General features: G+C 51.3%; 2 protein-coding genes across 4 annotated transcripts in view; one reads left to right on the forward strand and one right to left on the reverse strand.

Moving 5' to 3' along the window:
• TSPAN6 (tetraspanin 6) overlaps window positions 1-21196 on the reverse strand; it is a 23141-nt gene continuing 1945 nt past the window's right edge. The window contains exons 1-8 of one of the 2 annotated variants that reach the window (XM_075896750.2): window positions 9773-9931; window positions 7408-7596; window positions 7019-7093; window positions 5839-5937; window positions 5014-5166; window positions 4101-4184; window positions 1589-1677; window positions 1-829 (exon numbers count right to left, since the gene is read on the reverse strand). In XM_075896750.2, the coding sequence (XP_075752865.1) occupies window positions 1609-1677; window positions 4101-4184; window positions 5014-5166; window positions 5839-5937; window positions 7019-7093; window positions 7408-7596; window positions 9773-9859 (756 nt within the window). In that variant the 5' untranslated portion in view covers window positions 9860-9931 and the 3' untranslated portion in view covers window positions 1-829; window positions 1589-1608. Of the gene's footprint in view, window positions 830-1588; window positions 1678-4100; window positions 4185-5013; window positions 5167-5838; window positions 5938-7018; window positions 7094-7407; window positions 7597-9772; window positions 9932-21196 lie in introns of those variants that run through there. The other variant, XM_006137425.5, reaches the window with a different exon arrangement.
• The window catches only part of SRPX2 (sushi repeat containing protein X-linked 2), a 16367-nt gene continuing 13585 nt past the window's right edge, over window positions 18415-21196 (forward strand). Inside the window, exons 1-3 of one of the 2 annotated variants that reach the window (XM_075896746.2) lie at window positions 18415-18631; window positions 20061-20149; window positions 20601-20765. In XM_075896746.2, coding sequence (XP_075752861.2) covers window positions 20696-20765 — 70 coding nt within the window. In that variant the 5' untranslated portion in view covers window positions 18415-18631; window positions 20061-20149; window positions 20601-20695. The remainder of the gene's footprint in view (window positions 18632-20060; window positions 20150-20600; window positions 20766-21196) is intronic. The other variant, XM_075896745.2, reaches the window with a different exon arrangement.

Here is a 21196-nt window from a genome sequence, read left to right on the forward strand (position 1 = left end):
TAAAATATTTAATATTTATTGTGTTTCAAAACAAGATTTCTATTTAATACACAACACAATTAAAGCAGCACATAATACTGACAATGAAAACATGCCCAACATGGTGGAGGCATAGCTACAAAACTATGGGCCAGACAGCTACACCACCAAACCTCACGCTACAACTTACAAAAGATCACTACAACCTGATCAGGAGAGAGGAACAAGGTAAAAAATACCATTATAAAAAAGTGATATAAAACCCTTGATTGGGGAAAAGAACCTGGAAACAGATGCTGTTGAACACAGCCTCAAACAGACATGGCAGTGTGGCTGAATAGCATGATAGGACTAGTAGGTGTTTCAATGATCAGTGAGAGAGTCTGAGTTGCATAATATAATTTAAATGGCCAACTGCACAAGAGAGAAAGCAAAGAGTACTTCGTTCTTAATGCATACTACACACCTCCAAAACTAACAGTAAATTCCAGTTATCAGAGACCACCTTCCTAAATAACTAACAGAGAGTCTAAGAATGGGATGCGATTAGTGTCATATCATGCTACTTCACTGTGCAATCAAATTGCCTGTGCTCTAGAGAGGAGATGAGGTGGTAGGGGCCTGAAGGAAAGTAGTTATTAAAACTACCTCAGCTATAATAATGACCCCATTCAGTGTTACAAAAGAATAGTGTTTTGACAAGTCCCCGATTACAGCGGAACAGCTGTTAACGCTCAGTTCCGTGAGCTGATTCTGAAGAGGATCAGTCAGTTCAAACATGATTTCAGCAGGCTGGGACCAGGTGAAAACTGGAAGTGCTCTCCAGAGGAGGAAGATCAAAGGACATTTCCTAAAATTCAGAAAGCAAAGGAGAGTTAATTGAACATGTTTCCCAGCTCTAGAGATCAGGATCCCAGTGAGCTTAAATTATTACACAAGTAAGACTGTGGGTTGCATGCTACTTCACAGCAAATACTGGTCCTCACAGCACAATGCACCATCATTCAGTATCTTCATCCCTGCTACGAAAGGCCCAATACATAACCTGTGGGTTATACGGAGATGCAGATTCAGAGGAAGGGAGGGGGACAAGAGGAGAGACAGTACTAGAACAGCAGGGGCATTACCAGCAACAACTGTAGTGTGCTAAAAGAGCTGGGAAGAAGCAGAACTAGTTCTGTAGGAGCAGGCAGGAATGGAAGGTCGGTTTAGGTAAAGGGTCTAGGTGTAAGATGGGAAGGAGGTCGAGTAACTAACAGAGGTGTGTCAGCATGTATGTGTAGGAAATTCCACAGCACCTGTTTGCTCTATCCTTGTATGCCCAGGAAGGTGTCTATTTCACTTTAAACTTTAAGAGTCAAAGAACTGCTTACTACAAAATGTGGGTTCTTCACTCAGCTAGATGCTTATAGAAGAAACACGCAGATGGAGCAGACCCTGCGCATCTCCAAATGGATGGACCGGTACATGGAGCGCATGTTACCTTGCTCGGACCTTTCTGTGAACATATGCACACAGCACAATGGAAGTGCAAGCTTCCAAAAGACCTCCCTCATTCTCAGATCTGCAGACAGGAACATGAATACATGCACCTACAGGGCAGGCATACCTTGGTCACAGGCTGGCTTGTTACACCATCTCATACTGATTGTTTGTGATGTACCGGGACAGGCAGCAGGCGAGAAAGATCCCAACCAACTGAAATGTGAAAAAATAAATATAAGTGGACCCAAACTCGAAATCGTTTAAGCTGCACCACACTCTGAAATGCAACAATTTGGACACAATGCAACTGAGATCTGAAGCACTGGATACTTCGCTTTGGTTTTGTAAAAGCAAAGTCTGGGTGATGAGGTTTTGCAAAATCAGAATATGGGCTCCTTTGCTTTAGGGTAGATAAAGCTGAGAGGATCCTGGCAGCCATCCGCATAGGAAGGCACTCCTTGTGAGAGAGAGTCAACATTACTTCTTGTTAGAATTTGCTTTATGAACCATCGACTGCTTTATGGTAATTTCCCAGAGATTATATGGCTATCAAGAGCATTACAGCCCATTACACAAACAGTAGAAAATATCAACCGCTTCTCCCCACTCCAAGGTCAATGACAGAATCAAGGCTGATGTGAAAATACTGAAGGACACACATCGGTTATTATTGTTGTGTGGGCTCCAGACAGCTGTTTTCTGTATCAAAGACATTTCGGACCTGATCCTAAAAAACACTCATGCATGTAACTGTTCTCATGGGAGGCAAAGTTGCAGAACAGGGCCTTTCATTTGCGTGACACAACCATCAACGTTCACTTCAGAGTAAATCACAAAATGTGTATATGATTCTAAGTCCCAAATAACAATATATTCCTCAAAGACTGAAACCGCTACACTGCGGTTACGCTCACAGAGCTGACGAAAGCACATTCCCCCCCCCCCCCCCAATACACACACACACTTATTCATCAGTCAAACTCTGCTGCCCTATTTGGAGTATAGATCTGGAAGCTGTAATGAGCAGAATGTGAGCTGCACATCGCAGATAGGGGGGAGGAGGGAGGAAATGGATAGCAGCTGAAAGAGACAGATTGGCTCCAGCCCTAGCACAGTGACATCAAAATGCAATAAAGAGTTTGCAAGCGTATGAGCCGCAAGGTAAAGGTCTGCGTTCCAGCCTCTCCCAATCCATTCCGTGTCTGTTACAGAAAACAGCACAGTGACAAACTGATATCAGAATAAAAACTGGCTGGCCAAGATTCTTCTCTGTGCTCATGCTATTACATGTTAACCTTGCCTCAGCCTGGATACCTCACAGACTGTCGCCAGGCAATTTCCTTCCAAGGAGAGTAAATTAAAGATAAAATAAACCAAGCAATCAATAAGCAATCTCACTCTGTCAGTCTCTTCCCTGGTTACTGGGTCTGCCCACTCCTTTGCATCAATTCCAAACTGCTGTTTCTTCATACTCTTTACTTAAAAGTGAACATGCTTTGAAGGAACTAAGGAGTTTTGCCATTTGGAACCGATACAGAGATCTGTGACTCTGAATTTCAGTCAGACTGGAAATCACCTCAAAATAAGAGTCAAGTAATCAAGTCTGTCGTCTGTGTCTGTCTGTTGCCACCTTTCTTGCCAACTGCAAGGTGTTCCAGTTAGACACCCTACAAACAATCACAGTCCCCTCAGGGGATTTCCACAAGCCTAGCAGTTGCCACAGAAAACTCAACTGCTCAGAACACAATTGAGACGTTCAGCAAGACTTCGGCCAGGGGTGGGGAACCTTTTTTGGTGAGGGACCACTGATCCTATCTGAAGGCAGGACATGCCAACCTTAGCCCAGCTATCCAGGCTAGACATCAGGCCAGTTTTTCCAGTGCTCAATAACCAAAAGTGGGGTAACATTTTCCAAAGAGCTCAACTATATAAAGGTCCCTCAGGGCACTCATGATCAGCTTTTCAAACTACTCAGCACTCAACTTGCACCCAGTCTACAGAGCTCTTCCAAAAACCCACTCCCAAACGTTCCCCATGCACAAAGGTGACGTTAGCAAGGAGCTCAGGCCAGAGGACTCTTGTTTCCTGTGTAGACAAGGTTGGTCAGATGAGGAAACACTAGTTCCATTGCTGCTTGAGGCATAATGCTTCCTTCATCACAAGGATAAAACCTCAGGCTAAAGAATCAGAGGGAAAGAAACAGAAGATGGGGTCATTGCATTAGCTGGGTCTGAGTTTGTGATAGGCATTTCAGAATATTTTTGATCATCTATAAGCACCGACATTTAATCCAACTCTCACCCTGACAGGGCAATGGGGCAGCAGAAGCACAGGTGACAGTTTGTTCTGGAAACAGAAATTCAGATAGGTAACACTGGATCGGAAGAGGAGAGATTTGGTTGCATTGGCATCGGTTAGAAGTCTGTTGTTTCCGGAGTGAGCTATTCTCAAGACATACACCGGCTCTCTGAAGGGAAATTGGCATTTTAATCCCCACTTTTGGAGTTGGGTGACTGTGTGGTATTTAAATAAAATGGTAATCTGTGGGGGGAAAAAATCAACTATTTCTTCCTCTTTGAAATATGCTTTGCCCTTTGCACACATAAGAAAACATTAGACAGAAGGAGAGATTTTACCTGGAAGCAAGCGATGCCAAAGGAGATACCAGCCACAATGCTCATTTTGGACTCCATAACTGTTGTTACCAGACTGAAACAACCCTGAGGAAAAAACAAGTTTGCATCTGAGTATAGCAGGGGTAGTTCCAGGCTGCCAGACACCAACTACACATCCATCCAATTCACAGCCATCGCACAGGTACCTTGAGGAGTGAACAAGCTCAGGAAAGAATCTAAGGCAGACCTGGGAGTCAGGGCATTCTGGAATCAGTTCTGAATTTAGCCATTTAGCTTGTTGTTTGAGCTTGGGCAATCCATTTACATCTTTGTACTTTGCACCTTTCATCCTGGGCACTGTGCCAAGCCTTGTTTTATGAAGGTGGATGTATAGGACCAGCAAAGCAACATGATTCACTGAGGATCACGTCAGCGTGGGAAGATGAACTCAATAGTTTAAATGGGACTAGATGGTCTAAGTAACATTACCTGCCTCTGCATCTCTGTGCAGTCCCCTGTATACTTTCTTCATAGGGGAGTGTGAGCATTAAGTGCTACAGGAATGTAAAGCATGATACAATAGAGTTCTTCACATAATCCCATCTGACACAAAGCGCAGGCAAGCTAATGCAGACAGATACAGACAAAGGCAAGCCAATGCAGACACAAATCTCTTCCCAACAACGAAGAATAACTGGAACTTCCAGAGAACTTGAGAAAATGCATTGGGCGCAGCTTCTCTATGCCTCTTTCTCCTGTCAACGGCAACACAGCCTTCGCCCCCATTACTGCACAGCAATTTCCTGTACCCCAACAACACTCTTTCTAGAACAAAGTTCCTGACCACTTACAGGGATCTGACAACCCGGGGAAGAAGGTCTCAACTCTCTCTTCCCACACCTGCTTCCAGGACACATCTCTGAGAGTCACTTACATTACCAAACACCTCTGCCTTGGCTTTATTCAGGTCCTTCAGGTCTTCGTCTGAGCAGTTTTGAAGCTTGCAGCAGCTATGAGGAATTCCATTCTGTGCAAAATAGGTCGTATTCACCCAATTTAAATAGCTCTGGACTCCACAGCAGTGTAGCTGGAGAAATCAAATTTTAGAACAGTAAGGAGCAGTGCTTGAACCACAGAGCACTACATCCCCGCAGCTACACCAATCTGCAGATACCCCAAATGCTTCCTCCCCTCCCCAATGCAACCCAACAGCACTTACGTATCACCTGCCTTTTACTTGACACCTCCGATGACCAGCACAGAACAGCTATTTTTCCTTCACACACAAATACTTTGAGACCAGACTCAGAGATAAAGATGTATGCAGGACAAGGACAGTGCATCTGCCAGTTTGGTACAGGGACAAGCACACTCTACCCAGTCAGATAAAATCTGCATAGCACATACCCTGCAAAGCCACCTATGTGCACACAGCTACCCTCTATGTTGTCCACAGTAATGGCTGTCCTTCATGTGCTTGAGAACTGGGAACATTAGGGCAGTACTGCTCCCCTGTGTAGTGAGGCAAGAGGAGATTACTGTACATCTTCCTAAGGGACAGGTCTGGCAGTAACAGAGAAGGCAGCTAATGTTTAATGCCTCCTAGCAAGCCAGAGCCTTCCTTGTGTTGTACTTTGCCTGTGCATGGGAACCCCAGCCTCAGCTGCTGCTCAACACATCAGGGTATGCTGGGCCATACATCTGCAGGATACAGACTCCCCCACCAGTTTCTTTGGAGGAACCAACCACAAGTACTCACAGTTCTCTGGATGGTATCCACAGCTTCGCTGCGGAGATCCATGGTTGCATTGTAGTTCTTCAGAGCAAGACTGTAGTTGCTCTCAAAGCTGTCTTTAATCTGCAAGAATAGAAAGATTTCTGTAACCTAAGCCTCCAAAGGCTACAGGTCCCAAAGAGTTCCTTGTCACCTTAAAAAACTCAGCTCCATCAGAAACAGAGAACCAGGAATGGCTCAGAAAGTCACTCCTGTTACTATCTAGATGTGAGAACGGCTATAAAGAAGAACTGAGGGTTGGGGCAGGGAGCACAGCCCCTGCTGTACCAAGCACTGGAACTTAATTCTTGCATTTACAAGCAGACCTAATTACCGTGACATTACAAGAAAATCATGGTTTCCATGGACCTTATTTAGGGCCATCCCAGAATGTTGCAGGAACATTCTGACTAGCACATTCCAGGTGAAGGATCCAGCTCACAAATTTAAAAAAAAATCTGTTTTTTATAAAAATGTGCACGTCTGTCAAGCTTAGTACAAACTAGGGAATGGTCTGGGTTTGCATTTTACAGTCCTTGTGAGAGGTTCAACTGGGGAGTAGGTGCTTAATATTCATTTATGCCTTTAAATATCTCCCCCATCTCATTTCAGTCAGGTTATTTCTAATCCCTGAAATACTTTTCTACACTATTTAAGGAACTTTAAGAGACCCAATTAGTGACTAAAAGTTCTCTTGAATAGCGTCAAATGCATCCATTGTGGTTATTCCTAGACACTCTACAGATATTCTCTCTAAATCCCTGTTGATGTTAAATACTGGTTAATTTGGTAAATAGTGTAGCAACCAAATCTCAGAAGTACTGAGTTTTCACGTCTTTAAATGACTGGAAGACTTTTCTTATTTGTCCTTTTTGCGCATACTGATCATTTGGAATCTGAAACTGAGCCAACTTCTGTTGTCAGCAACACTGTAAATCCAGACTACTCCAGTGAAGTCAAAAGGGTTACCCCAGATTTATACCTCAATAGAAATGAAAAGAATTTTCCTCTCAATATGCAACCACCAAGGGATTGCACAAAGTAAGAGGAAACAAATGTAAGTCTAAACTCTTTACTCTGCAGGGGAATTCCATCCAAGCCCTGGCCTCAAGAAGAAGGGGAAAAGGGTGAAAGCATCGGAGAAAGCAATCACACCTGAACTCACCTCATGTCTGAAAACAAATCCTACAACAGCAGCCACCAGCACAATCAAGAAGATGAGGGACAAGAACATGGCATACTGTGGATAGGAAAAACAGAGTAATTAAAAGCCAAATACATTCCCAGGCTAACATGGGTACATAAAAAGAAGGCTACAGCGAGAGAATCTATTAGCCACAAATGCCAGCACCTCAGCTCTGCCAAAGAGGGTGGAGTCTGGGATGTGCCCTATTTGAGAAAGTCAAAGAATGTATGGTCCAATACTTAGAGAGAACAGAGACTTTCCCAAAGCAGATACACAAGGAGCACATGGCAGGGCAGACAGCTGGTGAAGTTCTGAGTTGTAGAAGCAGGGTATTAGATTTGTGACTCTTCTGACAGTCAACCACTTACCAGTTTTAACATCCATGTGCTTCCACGGCAGGTGGCGAAACAGCCAAAAGTGCCTAGGAGGATGACGACAGTCCCAGTGCCAATGAGTACATAGGGGACATTGGTGGCCTTCTCATTTAACAGGGAGAAATACACCTCTAGGCCCACTTTGCCCCAGATGCCAACTGCCAGGAGGATAATGCCAGAGATCTGCAGAAATCAGAATTGAGACTCAATCATTTTGACTCCACTTGTCACTTCAAAGCACTTAACTTACTCATAGTCACTTAAATCCACACGCTGAGAGTCTATGAGGCACCACAAGATACCCTGGAAGTGTGCAAGTCAGGGATCCCATTGTAGAGAAATGGGAGGCTAAGAGCAGATAAAATGAGGGGTGGGAGGGCAGCATGGGAAGAGGCATTCCAGGACACACTACCTAGCAGAAGCGGGCATTAAAATTGCTTACGTGAAGTTGTTTGTCAGAAGGGCAGCGCTGGGAGTCCAGAAAGCACTTGTATTATCAGAGCATTTTTATCTCTGATCTTCAGTCCCTGGGGTATTGTATAAACATGAGCCCAGATGACTGTGCCTTTGGGAATTAACTTTCTCCATCTGGAAACAATTTGCTCTGTTACAAACATCCATGCTTGCCACAACCCAGACCCCTCCATGCATGCACACTTACATGGGGGGAGACACAAAGTAATCAACGGGGAGGTAGAGGGGCCCAGCGCTAATAGAAAGGCCACACTCACCTGCTGGAGGAGCCTGGGGAGCGGTGAAAGGAAAGGGATAAGGTTAGAGGGTGTGTGCCAAAGGGCGCTGACACACCCAGACCAGGCAGGGGCGAGCACATCACCTACGTGCAGGGCTGTGACATGGGCGCACGGAACAGCCCCGTAACGGGCACAGAGAGCCCAGGGAAGACACAAAAACTTTGGAGCTCATTGGAGGCACCTGGCCTAGGGTGCCTACAGATTGGACAGGGAGCCTTGTGTGGTCTGGAGCCTGGGGCCTGCCCCAATACCTGCCCAAAGAGGGGTCCAGCCAAACCGGCCTCCCCACACTATCACTCCCCAGGTGCTCTGGCCTAGGCCCCCGCTATCCCCCAGGACCCCTTATTCCTCTGGAGCCCCCAGGATCCATCTTTGTATCCCTGGGACCCCCACTCTCCCTGGGGGCCCTCACTAACTTCCAAGACCCCATTACCCACCAAGCGTCCCCACTTTGCCTGGTACTGCCTCTCCCCTCCCACCCAGGGGTCTCCGGTTCTCCCCCACACCCTGCCCCACACCCTGCAGCAGGCCCCCCCCGGGGTCCCCGCTGCCCCCCACCCCACACCCTAGAGCAGCCCCCCCGGGGTCCCCGCTGTGCCCCCCGCCCCACCCCCTGGAGCAGCCCCCCTCGGGGTCCTCGCTGGCCCCCGCCCCAAACCCTGGAGCAGCCCCCCCGGGGTACCCGCTGTGCCCCCGCCCCACCCCCTGGAGCAGCCCCCCTCGGGGTCCTCGCTGCCCCCCCACCCCACCCCCTGGAGCAGCCCCCCCGGGCTCCCCGCTGTGCCCCGCCCCACCCCCTGGAGCAGCCCCCCCCGGGGGGCCCCCTCGCCCGCCCCCTGCCCCCCCCGGGCTCGCCCCCCCCGCCCCCTGGAGCAGCCCCCCCGGGCTCCCCGCTGCCCCCCCGCCCCACCCCCTGGAGCAGCCCCCCCAGGCTCCCCGCTGCCCCCCGCCCCACCCCCTGGAGCAGCCCCCCCGTGGCCCCCGCTGCCCCCCGCCCCACCTCCTGGAGCAGCCCCCCCGGGGTCCCCGCTGCCCCCCCGCCCCACCCCCTGGAGCAGCCCCCCCGGGCTCTCCGCTGCCCCCCGCCCCACCCCCTGGAGCAGCCCCCCCCCGGGGTCCCCGCTGCCCCCTCGCCCCGCCCCCTGGAGCAGCCCCCCCGGGGTCCCCGCTGCCCCCCCCCCACCCCCTGGAGCCCCACCCCCTGGAGCAGCCCCCCCGGGCTCCCCGCTGCCCCCCCGCCCCACCCCCTGGAGCAGCCCCCCCGTGGCCCCCGCTGCCCCCCGCCCCACCCCCTGGAGCAGCCCCCCCGGGGTCCCCGCTGCCCCCCGCCCCACCCCCTGGAGCAGCCCCCCCGGGGTCCCCGCTGCCCCCTCGCCCCACCCCCTGGAGCAGCCCCCCCCGGGGTCCCCGCCCCCTCGCCCCACCCCCTGGAGCAGCCCCCCCGGGGTCCCCGCTGCCCCCCGCCCCACCCCCTGGAGCAGCCCCCCCGGGGTCCCCGCTGCCCCCCCGCCCCACCCCCTGGAGCAGCCCCCCCCGGGGTCCCCGCTGCCCCCCGCCCCACCCCCTGGAGCAGCCCCCCCGGGGTCCCCGCTCCCCCCCCCGCTCACCCAGAAGACGAGGCTGTAGGTGAGCAGGACGCTCTTGAGGCAGGTGATGACCGGCTTGGTCTGCAGCCTGCGGGACGGGGACGCCATGGCGGCCGGGCCACTCCGCTCGCTCTGCCCGCGCCTGGCCGGAAAGGGCCGAGCCCGCCCCGCCCCCGGGCAGCCGCCCCGCCCCGCGAGGAGCCGGGCCGGCCGGCTCAGACCCCCCCCCGCAGTTCTCACAGTGCCCCGGGGGGGCCACACGCCAGACCCCTCCACGCGCCCAGATTCCTGGGGGGGCACGTGGGGAGCCGGGCTGGCCGGCTGGCTCAGACCCCCCCCCCGCAGTTCTCACAGTGCCCCGGGGGGGCCACACGCCAGACCCCTCCATGCGCCCAGATTACCTGGGGGGGGCACGTGGGGAGCCGGGCTGGCCGGCCGGCTCAGACCCCCCCCCCCGCAGTTCTCACAGTGCCCCCGGGGGGGCCACACGCCAGACCCCTCCACGCGCCCAGATTCCTGGGGGGGCACGTGGGGAGCCGGGCTGGCCGGCTGGCTCAGAACAGACCCCCCCCCCCCGCAGTTCTCACAGTGCCCCCGGGGGGGCCACACGCCAGACCCCTCCACGCGCCCAGATTCCTGGGGGGGCACGTGGGGAGAGGGGGGGCCCAGCCCTACTGGAAGGGGCCCGCTCGCCTGCGGCAGGAGCCTGGGGAGTGCTGAGCGGGAAGAGACGCGCTTCGCCCCTGGGCGCTGCCACACCAGTACCCGGCACGGGCGAGCACATCCCCATCCTGCGCCTGTCTGCATGCAGGGCCCTGACCCCGGAGCGAGGCACAGCCCCGTAATGGGAACAGCGCGCCCAGGGATGGCACGTAAACCTGAGAGCCCGTGGGGGTCCCTACAGATTGGACAGGGGGATCCCTCTGGAGCCTCGGGCCTATGTACCGGGGTTGTCTTCAAGTCGTCATTGTCAAGTCCACGTCGAGTCTCAAGTCCCTACAGTTCAAGTCTCAAGTCGAGTCTCGAGTCCCTAAAATCACTTTCGAATCAAGTCCCAAATCAAGTCCCAAGTCTTCATTTAAAAAATGTCAAGTCACTTTTGTAAAAGCCATCAATATCGGCATTTTCGGACAATTTTTTCACCAAGTGGATTTAACAAAATTAGCAAGTTGCAAGTCACAAACAATGAACCCGAGTCAAGTCTCAAGTCGAGTCACCTAGGCAACTTAAGTCAGACTCGAGTTCAAGTCGTGGGACTCAAGCCAACAACTCTGCTATGTACCCCACACCGGTCTGCTAGTCTGTGCCTGCCAGTGATCAGCTCCCGGCTCCATGACGCTCCACTCTAGGCCTCGCAGCCCTGCTCTCTGCAGGTTAACTAGGCAAGCTCCTGCTTTCTAGGGGTCTGATGGTACGGCCCTTCCAACCTCAGAAGAGCCAGGGCCTGTGTGCTAGCCAGCTCACACCCAACTGTGTACCTGGCAATTAAAGAGACCCTTAGCCCAAGCCCCTGGTCAACTGGATACTCACAATATTCACCCACTAAGTTCTTCCACTGATGTACAACATCCCAGCTTACCAGCTTCCCCTCAGCTCACCACTGCTTGACACACCACACTTTAATGTGGAGAGTGAAAACAAGTGCAAGTGTATTTAACAAAGCAGAGAGATCCAAGGGATTGCAGGCAGCAATAATGGAAATGGTTATATAGCAAACAAAATCACAAAGGCTGTGTCTAGACTGGCAAGCTGCTTTTGCGGAAAAACTTGCCAGCTGTCTACACTGGCCGCTTGAATTTCCGCAAGAACACTGACGATCTCATGTAAGAAATCAGTGCTTCTTGCAGAAATACTATGCTGCTCCCGTTCGGGCAAAAGTCCTTTTGTGCAAAAGGGCCAGTGTAGACAGCTCAGATTTGTTCTGCGCAAAAAAGCCCCAATCTCGAAAATGGCGATCGGGGCTTTTTTGCGCAAAAGAGTGTGTAGATTGGCACGGATGCTTTTCTGCAAAAAATGCTTTTGCAGAAAAGCGTCCATGCCAATCTAGATGCTCTTTTCCGCAAATGCTTTTAACGGAAAACTTTTCCGTTACAAGCATTTGCAGAAAATGATGCCAGTCTAGATGAAGCCCAAGTGCATTCTAGAAGCTAAGCTTAACATGCTGCTTTCATGTCTTAAACAGCAATGCTCACTCAGAATCCTTCTAGTGTTTTAGGGTGCATCTACACAGGCCTGACAATGGGTAGAAGACAAAGGGGGCAGTTGCCCAGGGGCTGGAGCAATTGCCCAGGGGCCAGGGCAATTAAAGGACCAAAGGGCCCAGCCACTGCTGCAGTAGTGGCAGCCAGAAAGCCCTGTGCCTTTTTAAATCTCCCAGGTAGGCCAGAGGCATGGGTGCATGGGCAGCAGGGGGAGCCCCTTTTGAGGGAGTCTAGCCCTCCGCTCCACTCCTTCCACCCACCCCCATAGCAAAAGCCACAAGACCCCCCCTTTGCTCCCTCTGTCAGCCAGAGCCACAAGCCCCACCAGCCAGAGAAACTCCAAGTGCCCTTCACGCCAGGGGTGGCCGCGGCCCCACTCCCCATTCCCGGCCTGGCCACAGGCCTCTGCCCAGAGCAGCCTCTGGCACATATATGCAGACCCCTCGCAGCTGTGCCTTCCCTCCCTCCCGCAGACCCAGCCTGTCCTGGGGAAAAGTGTCTTCAAAGGCACTTTTGACATGCCCTGTGTATATAGGATTGGGACGGCTGCCTAGCAGCTACCACTGGACTGGGTTTGGGGAACGGAGGGGAGGCCTGGATGCAGCTGGTGCAGGGCTCTTCTGAGCAGGTGCAGGAAGGGCTGAGACTGGCAGAGGGTCCTCTACTCAAGGGCAGGGCACTTGGGGTTTCTCGGGAAGGGGGGGAGACTTGTGGCTCCAGCCAAGAGACTGGGGCAAAGGGCCCGTTGATTGTTCCGTCCTGTGCCCAGAATTGCTGTCAGCAGGCCTGCGTCTGCCTCTGCCCCATGCCAGCTGATTTGAGCTGGGGGAGGGTGCTCGGATGAAAAGGCTGCTGAGTTGTGGCGCAGGCATTTGGGCTGAGGCTGCAGCCCAGCCCTGGGACCCTGCCACCTCACAGGGTCCTAGAGCCTGGATCCACTATAAACCCAAACAGCACACAACAATTAGCCCCTGAGCTGGGCCTCTGTCGTCCCCTCCCCCGCCCTCCCCCCAACCTGGCTTTTAATAGCAGAGCAGACACCCTTACAGCCAGCTCCATTCATAAGACAAACACACTGTAACTTGCCTCCTCCGTGAAAGATGTGGGTTCTCGGTTCCCTCAGAGACATCCCAGCTAGCCATTGTTTTACTTGTAAACAGGATCCCTTCCTGCTGTTTATTTCTTCCTGTAAATTTCCTCTCTTGAAGATTTCACAATCCCTCAATTAGCATTTGGCTCAGAAGGCAAACAGGCGCCAACTGTGCGGCATACAATGACCGGGACACATGTGACCCCGCAGCGTGATAATTGTTGCTACCTCCTGCCTGCTCACGATGTGCCGTGTCCTGGTTGCCTGCCATAAGAATATCATTTTTGGTACAGACACACAGCTCTTTAAATCTTATCCAACCCATCCATGTCGCAGTGACAACCAGTGGGCTATGGGTCTTCAGAGCCACCCACCCACCCACTTTAATGAATTATAATGCATACATCCAACTTAGGCGAGAGAGACTTGGCAGGCCCTGGGCCATGTGGGGCAGAGGGCTCGGCTCCCGCACCCTCAGAAGGGGTGGGGCCTCAGGCAGAAGGGAGCAGGGCTAAAGGGCAACCAGCCCTCGGCACCGCCCACACTGCATGGTGCCTCCCCTAGCCAGCCTTCCGTGCCAGCCGGACTGTGCCGCATGGGACTCCGGCGGTGATTTAAAAGGCCCGGGCTCTTTTAAATTATCAGGCACTGGGGCAACTTCCCCCTTTGCCTCCCCCTGCCAGCAGCCCTGGGATCCCTATAAAACTCAACCCAAGCCCTGTGCCCTCTGCCAGCTGGCCCCAGTAGTGATGTAAAATCCCACTTAATCAGTTAACTGGTTAAATATTATGTTTAACCACTTAAAAGGGGGCAGGCAGGCGGGGATGGACCCCTGCCCTTGGTGCCCTGCTCCAGTCAGGCCAGACCAGCAGTGGACATGGGGGCTGCTCCAGCCACTGCTGGTTAACCGTAACCAGTGACCATCACCTGGTAATGCTTACTGGTTAGAAGGTTAACTGTTCCCCTCCCTAGCACCTAGAGACTCCTGCCTCCCAATACTGGATGCCTCTAGCGTCCAGAAGCTCATTGGGTGGGGCAGAGAATTCCAGCGTCTCTTGGGGAGTCGTGGGGGAAGAGGCCATCATCAGCCTGAACTTGTCTTTCGTCCAGTAAGCAAACGGCAGCAAGTGCAGGGCACGGAGCCCACACCTCAGCCTGCCGCGCTGAGATGGGGTCAGCTCCCCTCAGGATGGCTGAGGTGAGATCTGCATTTGAGAGGAAGTGGCACTGGGAAAAAAATCAAGCCATGTCATAAAAGACCTGGCTTTTGACCTGAGTGGATCGTCACCACAGAATTCTCTGCTTTGTCTAGGTGTTTATTTCTAACCCCTTTCATTTGCCATTTAAGCCCATTTTCACCAAAAAAATTCCTAGGTTTTACAAAATTATTCATTCCCCCCCACCTCAATTTTCAGCCTACTTTTGTATCAGTCAAATATATAAAAACACCTTGTTTTGGAAATGCAGCTATGTATCAATCTAAAAGATACACCCAATAAACAAACAGGCATTCATGCAAGCACTGAAGAGTGTGCACCTCTAAACATACTGATAATTTCACGCCCACCACATACACATTTCAAGCTGCTAGCAGATAACGGTGTAAAGAGCTGACATGCTAAAATGAGAAGAAAACAAAAATCTGTATCAGATTATGTGTCAGCACATAATGCAGTATTCAAAAGTTTTGAAAAAAAAACCCAAAGAAAGGAGAAAAGGATGAAGGTGAGTATATGTACTGCAAAGGCATGGCCCAATTATTGAATGTAAGTATTTTTTGGCTAATAATTCTAAGTCTGTAACGGTAAACTGTTTATTTGAATGAAATGTTTTATTTAGGGATTACAGAAACATTGGGGGGTTTTTAAATCGGAAATGGCATTGTGTTTTGAGTTCTGTTTTAGTTCTGCAGCAAACCACAATTCAAAGCATTAATCTACTGAATATTCTCCTCCCCCCCAACTTTCCATCCACCAAAATATTAATTAGTTAAAATTAATCGTTTTTGCACTGATTTTTGCCTGTTTCTGTGGCAGTAGTCACTGATATATTCACAAGAAACATTAAATAAAAATGGAACCCCACTAGCCCTTTTTATAGCACATTCTCTGTGGTCGTATCTGTGCACCATTTCTGGGCTGGGGCCCGCTCCTAAACTGAATTGGATGGACTCCACGGATCCTGGGGATTTCAAATATTGTTTCAGTTGGCCCAGTGCAAACTTCTCAGTGAATTGTCCCGGGAAGGGGAGGTTAGAGACTGGGGGGTGGCTGTTTAGGACATTAGTATTCACAGTTGTTTCTGGAGCACATGTAAACTGCAGCTTGTCTGAACACTGGCGACTGACTTTCTCTGAGAGCAAGGGCCATTAATGAACAGTTTCAATAAGCACTCCTCCATTTCCGGCCGGCTCTCCCCACATAGGATGGGAACAGGGCCAGATTGCCAGATTGCATAGCACTTCTGACACCACAAGAACATGTGATTGGGACGGTTTGGAACACAGCCAGGGTCTGTGGCACTTCCCCTTCGACCCTGTCACCCTCCAAATCCAATCAGCGTATTCTGAAGACTGCAATAGCCCACCTCCAGAGCCAGCCGGAGGCGCTCTGAGCTGGGCAGCATATTCACCTCCTTGAGGGCTATGTCTACACTACAGCTTTTGCTGGAAGCGGCAATGCAAATGAAGCACTGATTAGCATTTTGTCACGCTTCATTTGCATAATCTAGTCGAGCCGTTTTTGTGCAAGGGCTTTTTCTGCAAAAACATGCAATGTGGACGTTTCCTTTTTGCGCAAAATCCCCTTTTTGTGCAAGATCCTTATGCCTCAAAAAGGGAGGTATATCAATCTTGTGCAAAAAGGGGGTTTTGCACAAAAAGGAAACGTCCACATTGCTTGTTGTTGCGCAAAAACGGATTGGCAGAAAACATGCAAATGAAATCTCAATTTATGCTAATGAGTCTCTTATTAGCATATTTTCTGCCACAAAACCATGTAGTGTAGACGTAGCTGAGGAGTTCCGTGGGACAGACGTGGCGGAGAAACAGAACATCTTGCTGCCCGCTATGGCCATGAAATGATAGTATAGAATCTACTTAAGCGACAGAAGATGCGATTCATTCTGAGACCTTTATCCCCAGCCTGCTAGTCTCCTTGTCTCTCTTTTCACTTCCAGCAACATCACGTTCCTGGGAGGATAGTTTAGGGGCCATCATTAGAATGGTTGTGGATAGCAGACATTTGTAATGTCCTATCAAAGCGTCTGTCTTATGCCCTGGAGTTATAAGAACCAGGTTGATCAGATGCATTCAGCACAATTCAGCGATCTGAGCACAGGCTATAGCTAGGAGCGTCTGATTGCACCCATGCTCAGAACCGCCGTGGCTTTGGACAACTCTCGGCGCTTTCTCTGTCTGCACGATGGGGTGAAGATAACCAAAGTCGCCTACCTTGGAAGGGCATGTGGGAAGTGTCCCACAAGATGGTAAATCTTGTGAAAAAAAATCCTAGAGCCAGCTTTTCTGCTGGTGTGAACTGGTGCCAATTTACACCTGCAAAGAAATTGACCCCAGTGTACAAAAGGTAAGCCGCAGCCCAGATCATTGCATGACATGGGGTAGGCTGCCAACCCAGTGTCAGACACTGCTAGGGGTGCCAGGTAGACCCTGCTAAAAAACTGGACACACTTGTCGGGGGGGGGGTGAGAGGACCATCTGGAAGGGAGGTGGGAAGCAGAGCTGGGGGGGGAGGTCGGGGCCGTGGGGCTGGAGGGGAGGATGGGGGGGCCCGGAGGAAAGGGGGCGGGAAGCAGACCTGGCAAAGGAGGGGGGATGCAGCCACTGGCCGCAGCCGGAGTCCTTCCGGACACGCCCCCGGCAGGCACTCCCTTTACTTGCCAGCAGAAGTTGGGCGGGGGCAGGGCTGGGAGCCACCGCCTCCCCCCCGGCCCTGCTTCTGCTCACATCCAGAGGATCCCAGCTAGGAGGTGGGGCCACAATTGGCACTGGGAGCCTCTGGTCCCGTGCAAAACCGGGGTGGGGTGGGGTGGGGGGGCTGGGAGTCCTGGCCCCCACCCTGCCCCACCCCACCCGGCTTTTGCGAGCAACCACAGGGCTCCCAAAGCCAATTGCGCTCCGCCTCCCAGTCGCTCCCCCGCCCCCGCCAGGCTTCCCTCTGGTGCCCAGCCGGGAATTCACAAAATACCGGACATTGCACGTGTCTGGTATTTTCTGAATTTTTCTACCAGACAGATGGCGCAAATACGGGACTATCTGGTAGAAAACCAGACACCTGGCAACCCTAGACACTGCCCAGTTAGGGTTGCCAGATGGTTTCAGAAAAAATACCGAAAAAAAAAAAGGACTCCGAGAGTTGTTAAGCAAAAAAACCCCCAAAAAACAAAAAACGTGGCTCCTTTAAAAAATACGTGGTGAGGCTTTTTGGCCCTAACAGGCTGCCGGTGGCTGCCCGCCATCTTGCCTCCCTGCGCAGGGCCAGACAGCTCCCCTGCAGAACCTGGTAAGCCAGCGTTTCCTAAACGGTATTCCGTGGAACCCCGGAGTTCCACAAAGTGAAAATAAGGGTTCCGCGAGAAAATTCCATTACAATAACATTTTATAATTAAAAAAATAATAATTAATATGATGCGATTTTTGTTTTTAAATATGTGCAGTTAAACTAAACGTTGATCTCATGACCTCGTTTAGCATTTGTTTATTATTATTCTTATTTGTGGTCTACTTTTTCAGTTCCATATATTAGACTGTGATTAGGGGTTCTGCAAAATTCTTTTGAGTTTAAAAGGGTTCCATGGCCAAATAAAATTGGGAAACACTGGGTAAGCACTAGGGTTGCCCGGCTGCCTCCATATTGAGCTAGACAGCTCGGGCTTTTTGCCTTCTGGCCAGGAAAAAATCAGAAAGTACCGGACATTTTAAGTGTCTGGTATTTTCCGTTTTTTTTTACCGGACAGGAAGCGAAAATACTGAACTGTCTGGTTCAATACCGGACACCTGGCAACCCTAGCCCAGTTTGGGAGCCTGTTCTCCTTCCTCCCTGATCCTTGGGTCTGGGCTTGGATTTGAAAAGGGTGCAGCCAAAGGGAACTGTGGTAAAGTGGCTGCCTGGTGGAGCCTATGAAATGTTGCTCTGCTGTCCCCTGGATTGCAGAGCCTGCTCATGCTGAGTCATGAATTATGCAGCCCTCAATATTCCATATCCTAGACTCAGGCTTAGCTACTGTAGCTATTGCTGTACGTGTGGGCTGCAAGCCAAGGAGAGAGGCACCGTCCTGTCCACGTTTGGGCTTCAGCGGATAGATTAGCTGCTTAGAACCCTGCATAGGGCGACAATCCGGCTGAGGTCCTCCTCCCTAGCCTTCTCTCTTTTCTCCCCCTCCTCTCTGAGGGACACTACAGCTTTAAGAAAACATCTGGCAGATGCAGACACCCGCACATCTGGGCAGCGTTAGCGGAGTCTCCGACATGCCGGAACAAACCACTCACTTTGAGAAAGTTAAAACACAAGTTTCCTGAAGAGACGGCGAGGAGGAGAGAGAGGGTGAGGAGAAGGAGCAGCAGCGCAACAGGTAAGAGCAGCTTTAACCAGCTATTTGACGTCCATCCACAAGGGAAAGGGACCCTCTAGGGAGCGTGGACACAGAAAGTTTTTGAACTAAGCTACCAGGCTGCCCCTGGAGCTGAGGTTGAAGACAAATATTCCTGCATGCTGCGTGACAAGCCCCAGACACCTTCCTCCTGCACAGGCAGGGGAAGGATCCCAGCTAGCAGGTACTACTACAGGTAGGACAAGCTTCTCTGTATACAGAAGGCCCAGAGGGGTTCAAGAGATGAGCATGATCTGACACGCTAGAAGAGCGATATGAGCTAGTGGGAGGACTGGGAACAATAGAAATGGGAGTCGGGGTGTCTTTAAATATACTGTCCAGCATCGCCAGGAAGGAGCAGGGATTTCTGTCCTGTTTTGCTTTTCCACTCAAAAACTACTTGCCAATTTGCCTGGCTATTTCTCTGTGTTTGTTAGAGACAAACTCCCAGTTCTTAGTTAGGATTTCCTGGTACCCAGTCTGTCTGCCTGTGTGCCTCTCCCCACCCCCCAAATCTCATTCTTTTTCACTGCCTGCCCTCCTTCCCCTCTCTCAGTCCTGTACCCCAGTTCCCCGGCCCTTATGCATTTCCGCCGCACTCGTCTATTGCAGTAGCACTGACCTAAAGCCACACTAAACAGTGAGCACGCATTTTTTTTTCACGCCTGTTCCAGCCGAGCTTCCTGTAAATAATGTTTGCTCCCTGCCTTGGCCCTAATACCTGTCCTCACTCGGGGCAGCTGCCTCCAGGCTCTGCCCTGGCTGAATCCCAGAGGAGGGAAGGGAAGCTCTAACTCAGACAGCAAACAAACCTAGAGAGTCAGTCACAAAGAAACTCTCCCCATGTTGTCTGGAGCAAGGCCCTCCTCCAGAAAATCAGTCCTAGAGAGACGTTTCAGAGGGGTAACGGAGTTAGTCTGTACCAGGAAAAACTTAAAAAACAACCAATAGTCTGGTAGCACTTTAAAGACGAACAAAACATGTCGATGGGATCATGAGCTTTCATGGGCACAGCCCACTTCTTCAGATGACCGGAGTGCTGGAAGTCCACAACCAAGAATAAATAAGGGAAGGAGGGGAGAAAAAAATTGGAGGGGGGAGGAAAGGGGATGGAAGAGGTGTTACTAACCAGTGCATTTAGCTAGCCTCTTTTCTGGAGGGTTTATCCTCGCTTCTGTATCTCCCTTCCCCCCCCCCCCCACGCTCTCCACTTTTCTACCTGTTTATATGGGCCCAATCCCCTGTTGTCGTGTACAGCCATTCACACTAGCATCAATCAGTTGATAAACACACCTCTTCTGACCTGGGAGCCTTTTCACTCACGGCAATGGTGCAAGTGATCGCACAAGATGTAGGGCAATGGTGAACTTGGCCCTTCGGTTCCAATAATTATGATCTGCTTGTGCTCTAGATGTGGTGAATTTCCGTTAGAAATGAGCCCAGATTATTAGAATTACTTAACAGAACCCTGGAACTTGGTCTCAAACTACCCGCTTTGGAGTAAGTCCCGTCTCATTTCAGCATGAATTTCTTCCACATTAACCAGCCTTTGATTCGGTGGAAAACAGTGTTGCCAACTCTTATGATTTTATCATGAATCTCATGATTTGGTGGAGAGGGGTTCTGAAAGCTCAGGGAATCTCTCCTTTCATTTTTTTAAAGGAAGTTTCTAGCCCTCAATGTTGGATTTCCTGGAGGCTTTAAAATAAAAACACCCCTTAAAGCGATCCCAGCATTTGCTATTTTTCAAAATCTCGTAATTTTTAAGCCCCTCGGGATGGCAAGGCATCAGACTCCTGAGTTGTCAATGCCTGGGGTGGACAATACCGGGGAAAAATCTGGATCTGACCACCCTGGCCTGGAGAGCACAGCTGGGGGAGAAAACAAGCATGTGTGGAGCAATAACCAGTGGCCCTGGGTTCTGTTTCAAACCCATTTCTCTTTATTCTAGGTTCCAGTCTACACTGCTGCCTGCTGGGATCTCTGGGCAGCAGCCTGCCTGCTGGTTTCTAGCCCCCCAGGCACAGGTCCACCGTCCATGCTACAATGGCGCAAGGAGAAGCACCGCTCCTGCTGCTGTTCCTCACCAGGCTGGTGTCCTCCACGTGGTATGAAGGTCGGTGTCCACCCAGCAGCAGCTGGGGCTGAGGGAGTGAAGGGGGCCTCTCTCAGGGCCAGGGAGAACCTGCTTCTCTTTGGGGGCGTCGGTAAAGGAGTAGAGCAGCGGGAGCTGGTGCAGTACATAGCTGGGGGCACTCGAGTGTGGTGAAGGAGGCGGGGGACGGGAGCATGGAGGGGAGCTCTGAGTTTGCTGGAATAAAGGACTAAGTTCAGCCAAACCTCAGCACCCCGGGAAAGGTGACCCCGTTAGGAATGGGTTAAGGGCCGGCCTTAGGCCGATTTGTCCGATTCCCCCGAATCGGGCCCTGCGCCTAAAGGGGCCCCACACCCTGAACCCGGAATTGTGCTGGGTGCACTGTGGGAGGGAGCATCAGCACCAGAGGGGGAATGCAGCGGCTGTCTGTGCTGCAGGAGGTGTGAGTTGAG

The sequence above is a fragment of the Pelodiscus sinensis genome, chromosome 13 (genome assembly GCF_052426305.1).
Source record: "Pelodiscus sinensis isolate ZL-2025 chromosome 13, ASM5242630v1, whole genome shotgun sequence".
Taxonomy (NCBI): Eukaryota; Metazoa; Chordata; order Testudines; family Trionychidae; genus Pelodiscus; species Pelodiscus sinensis.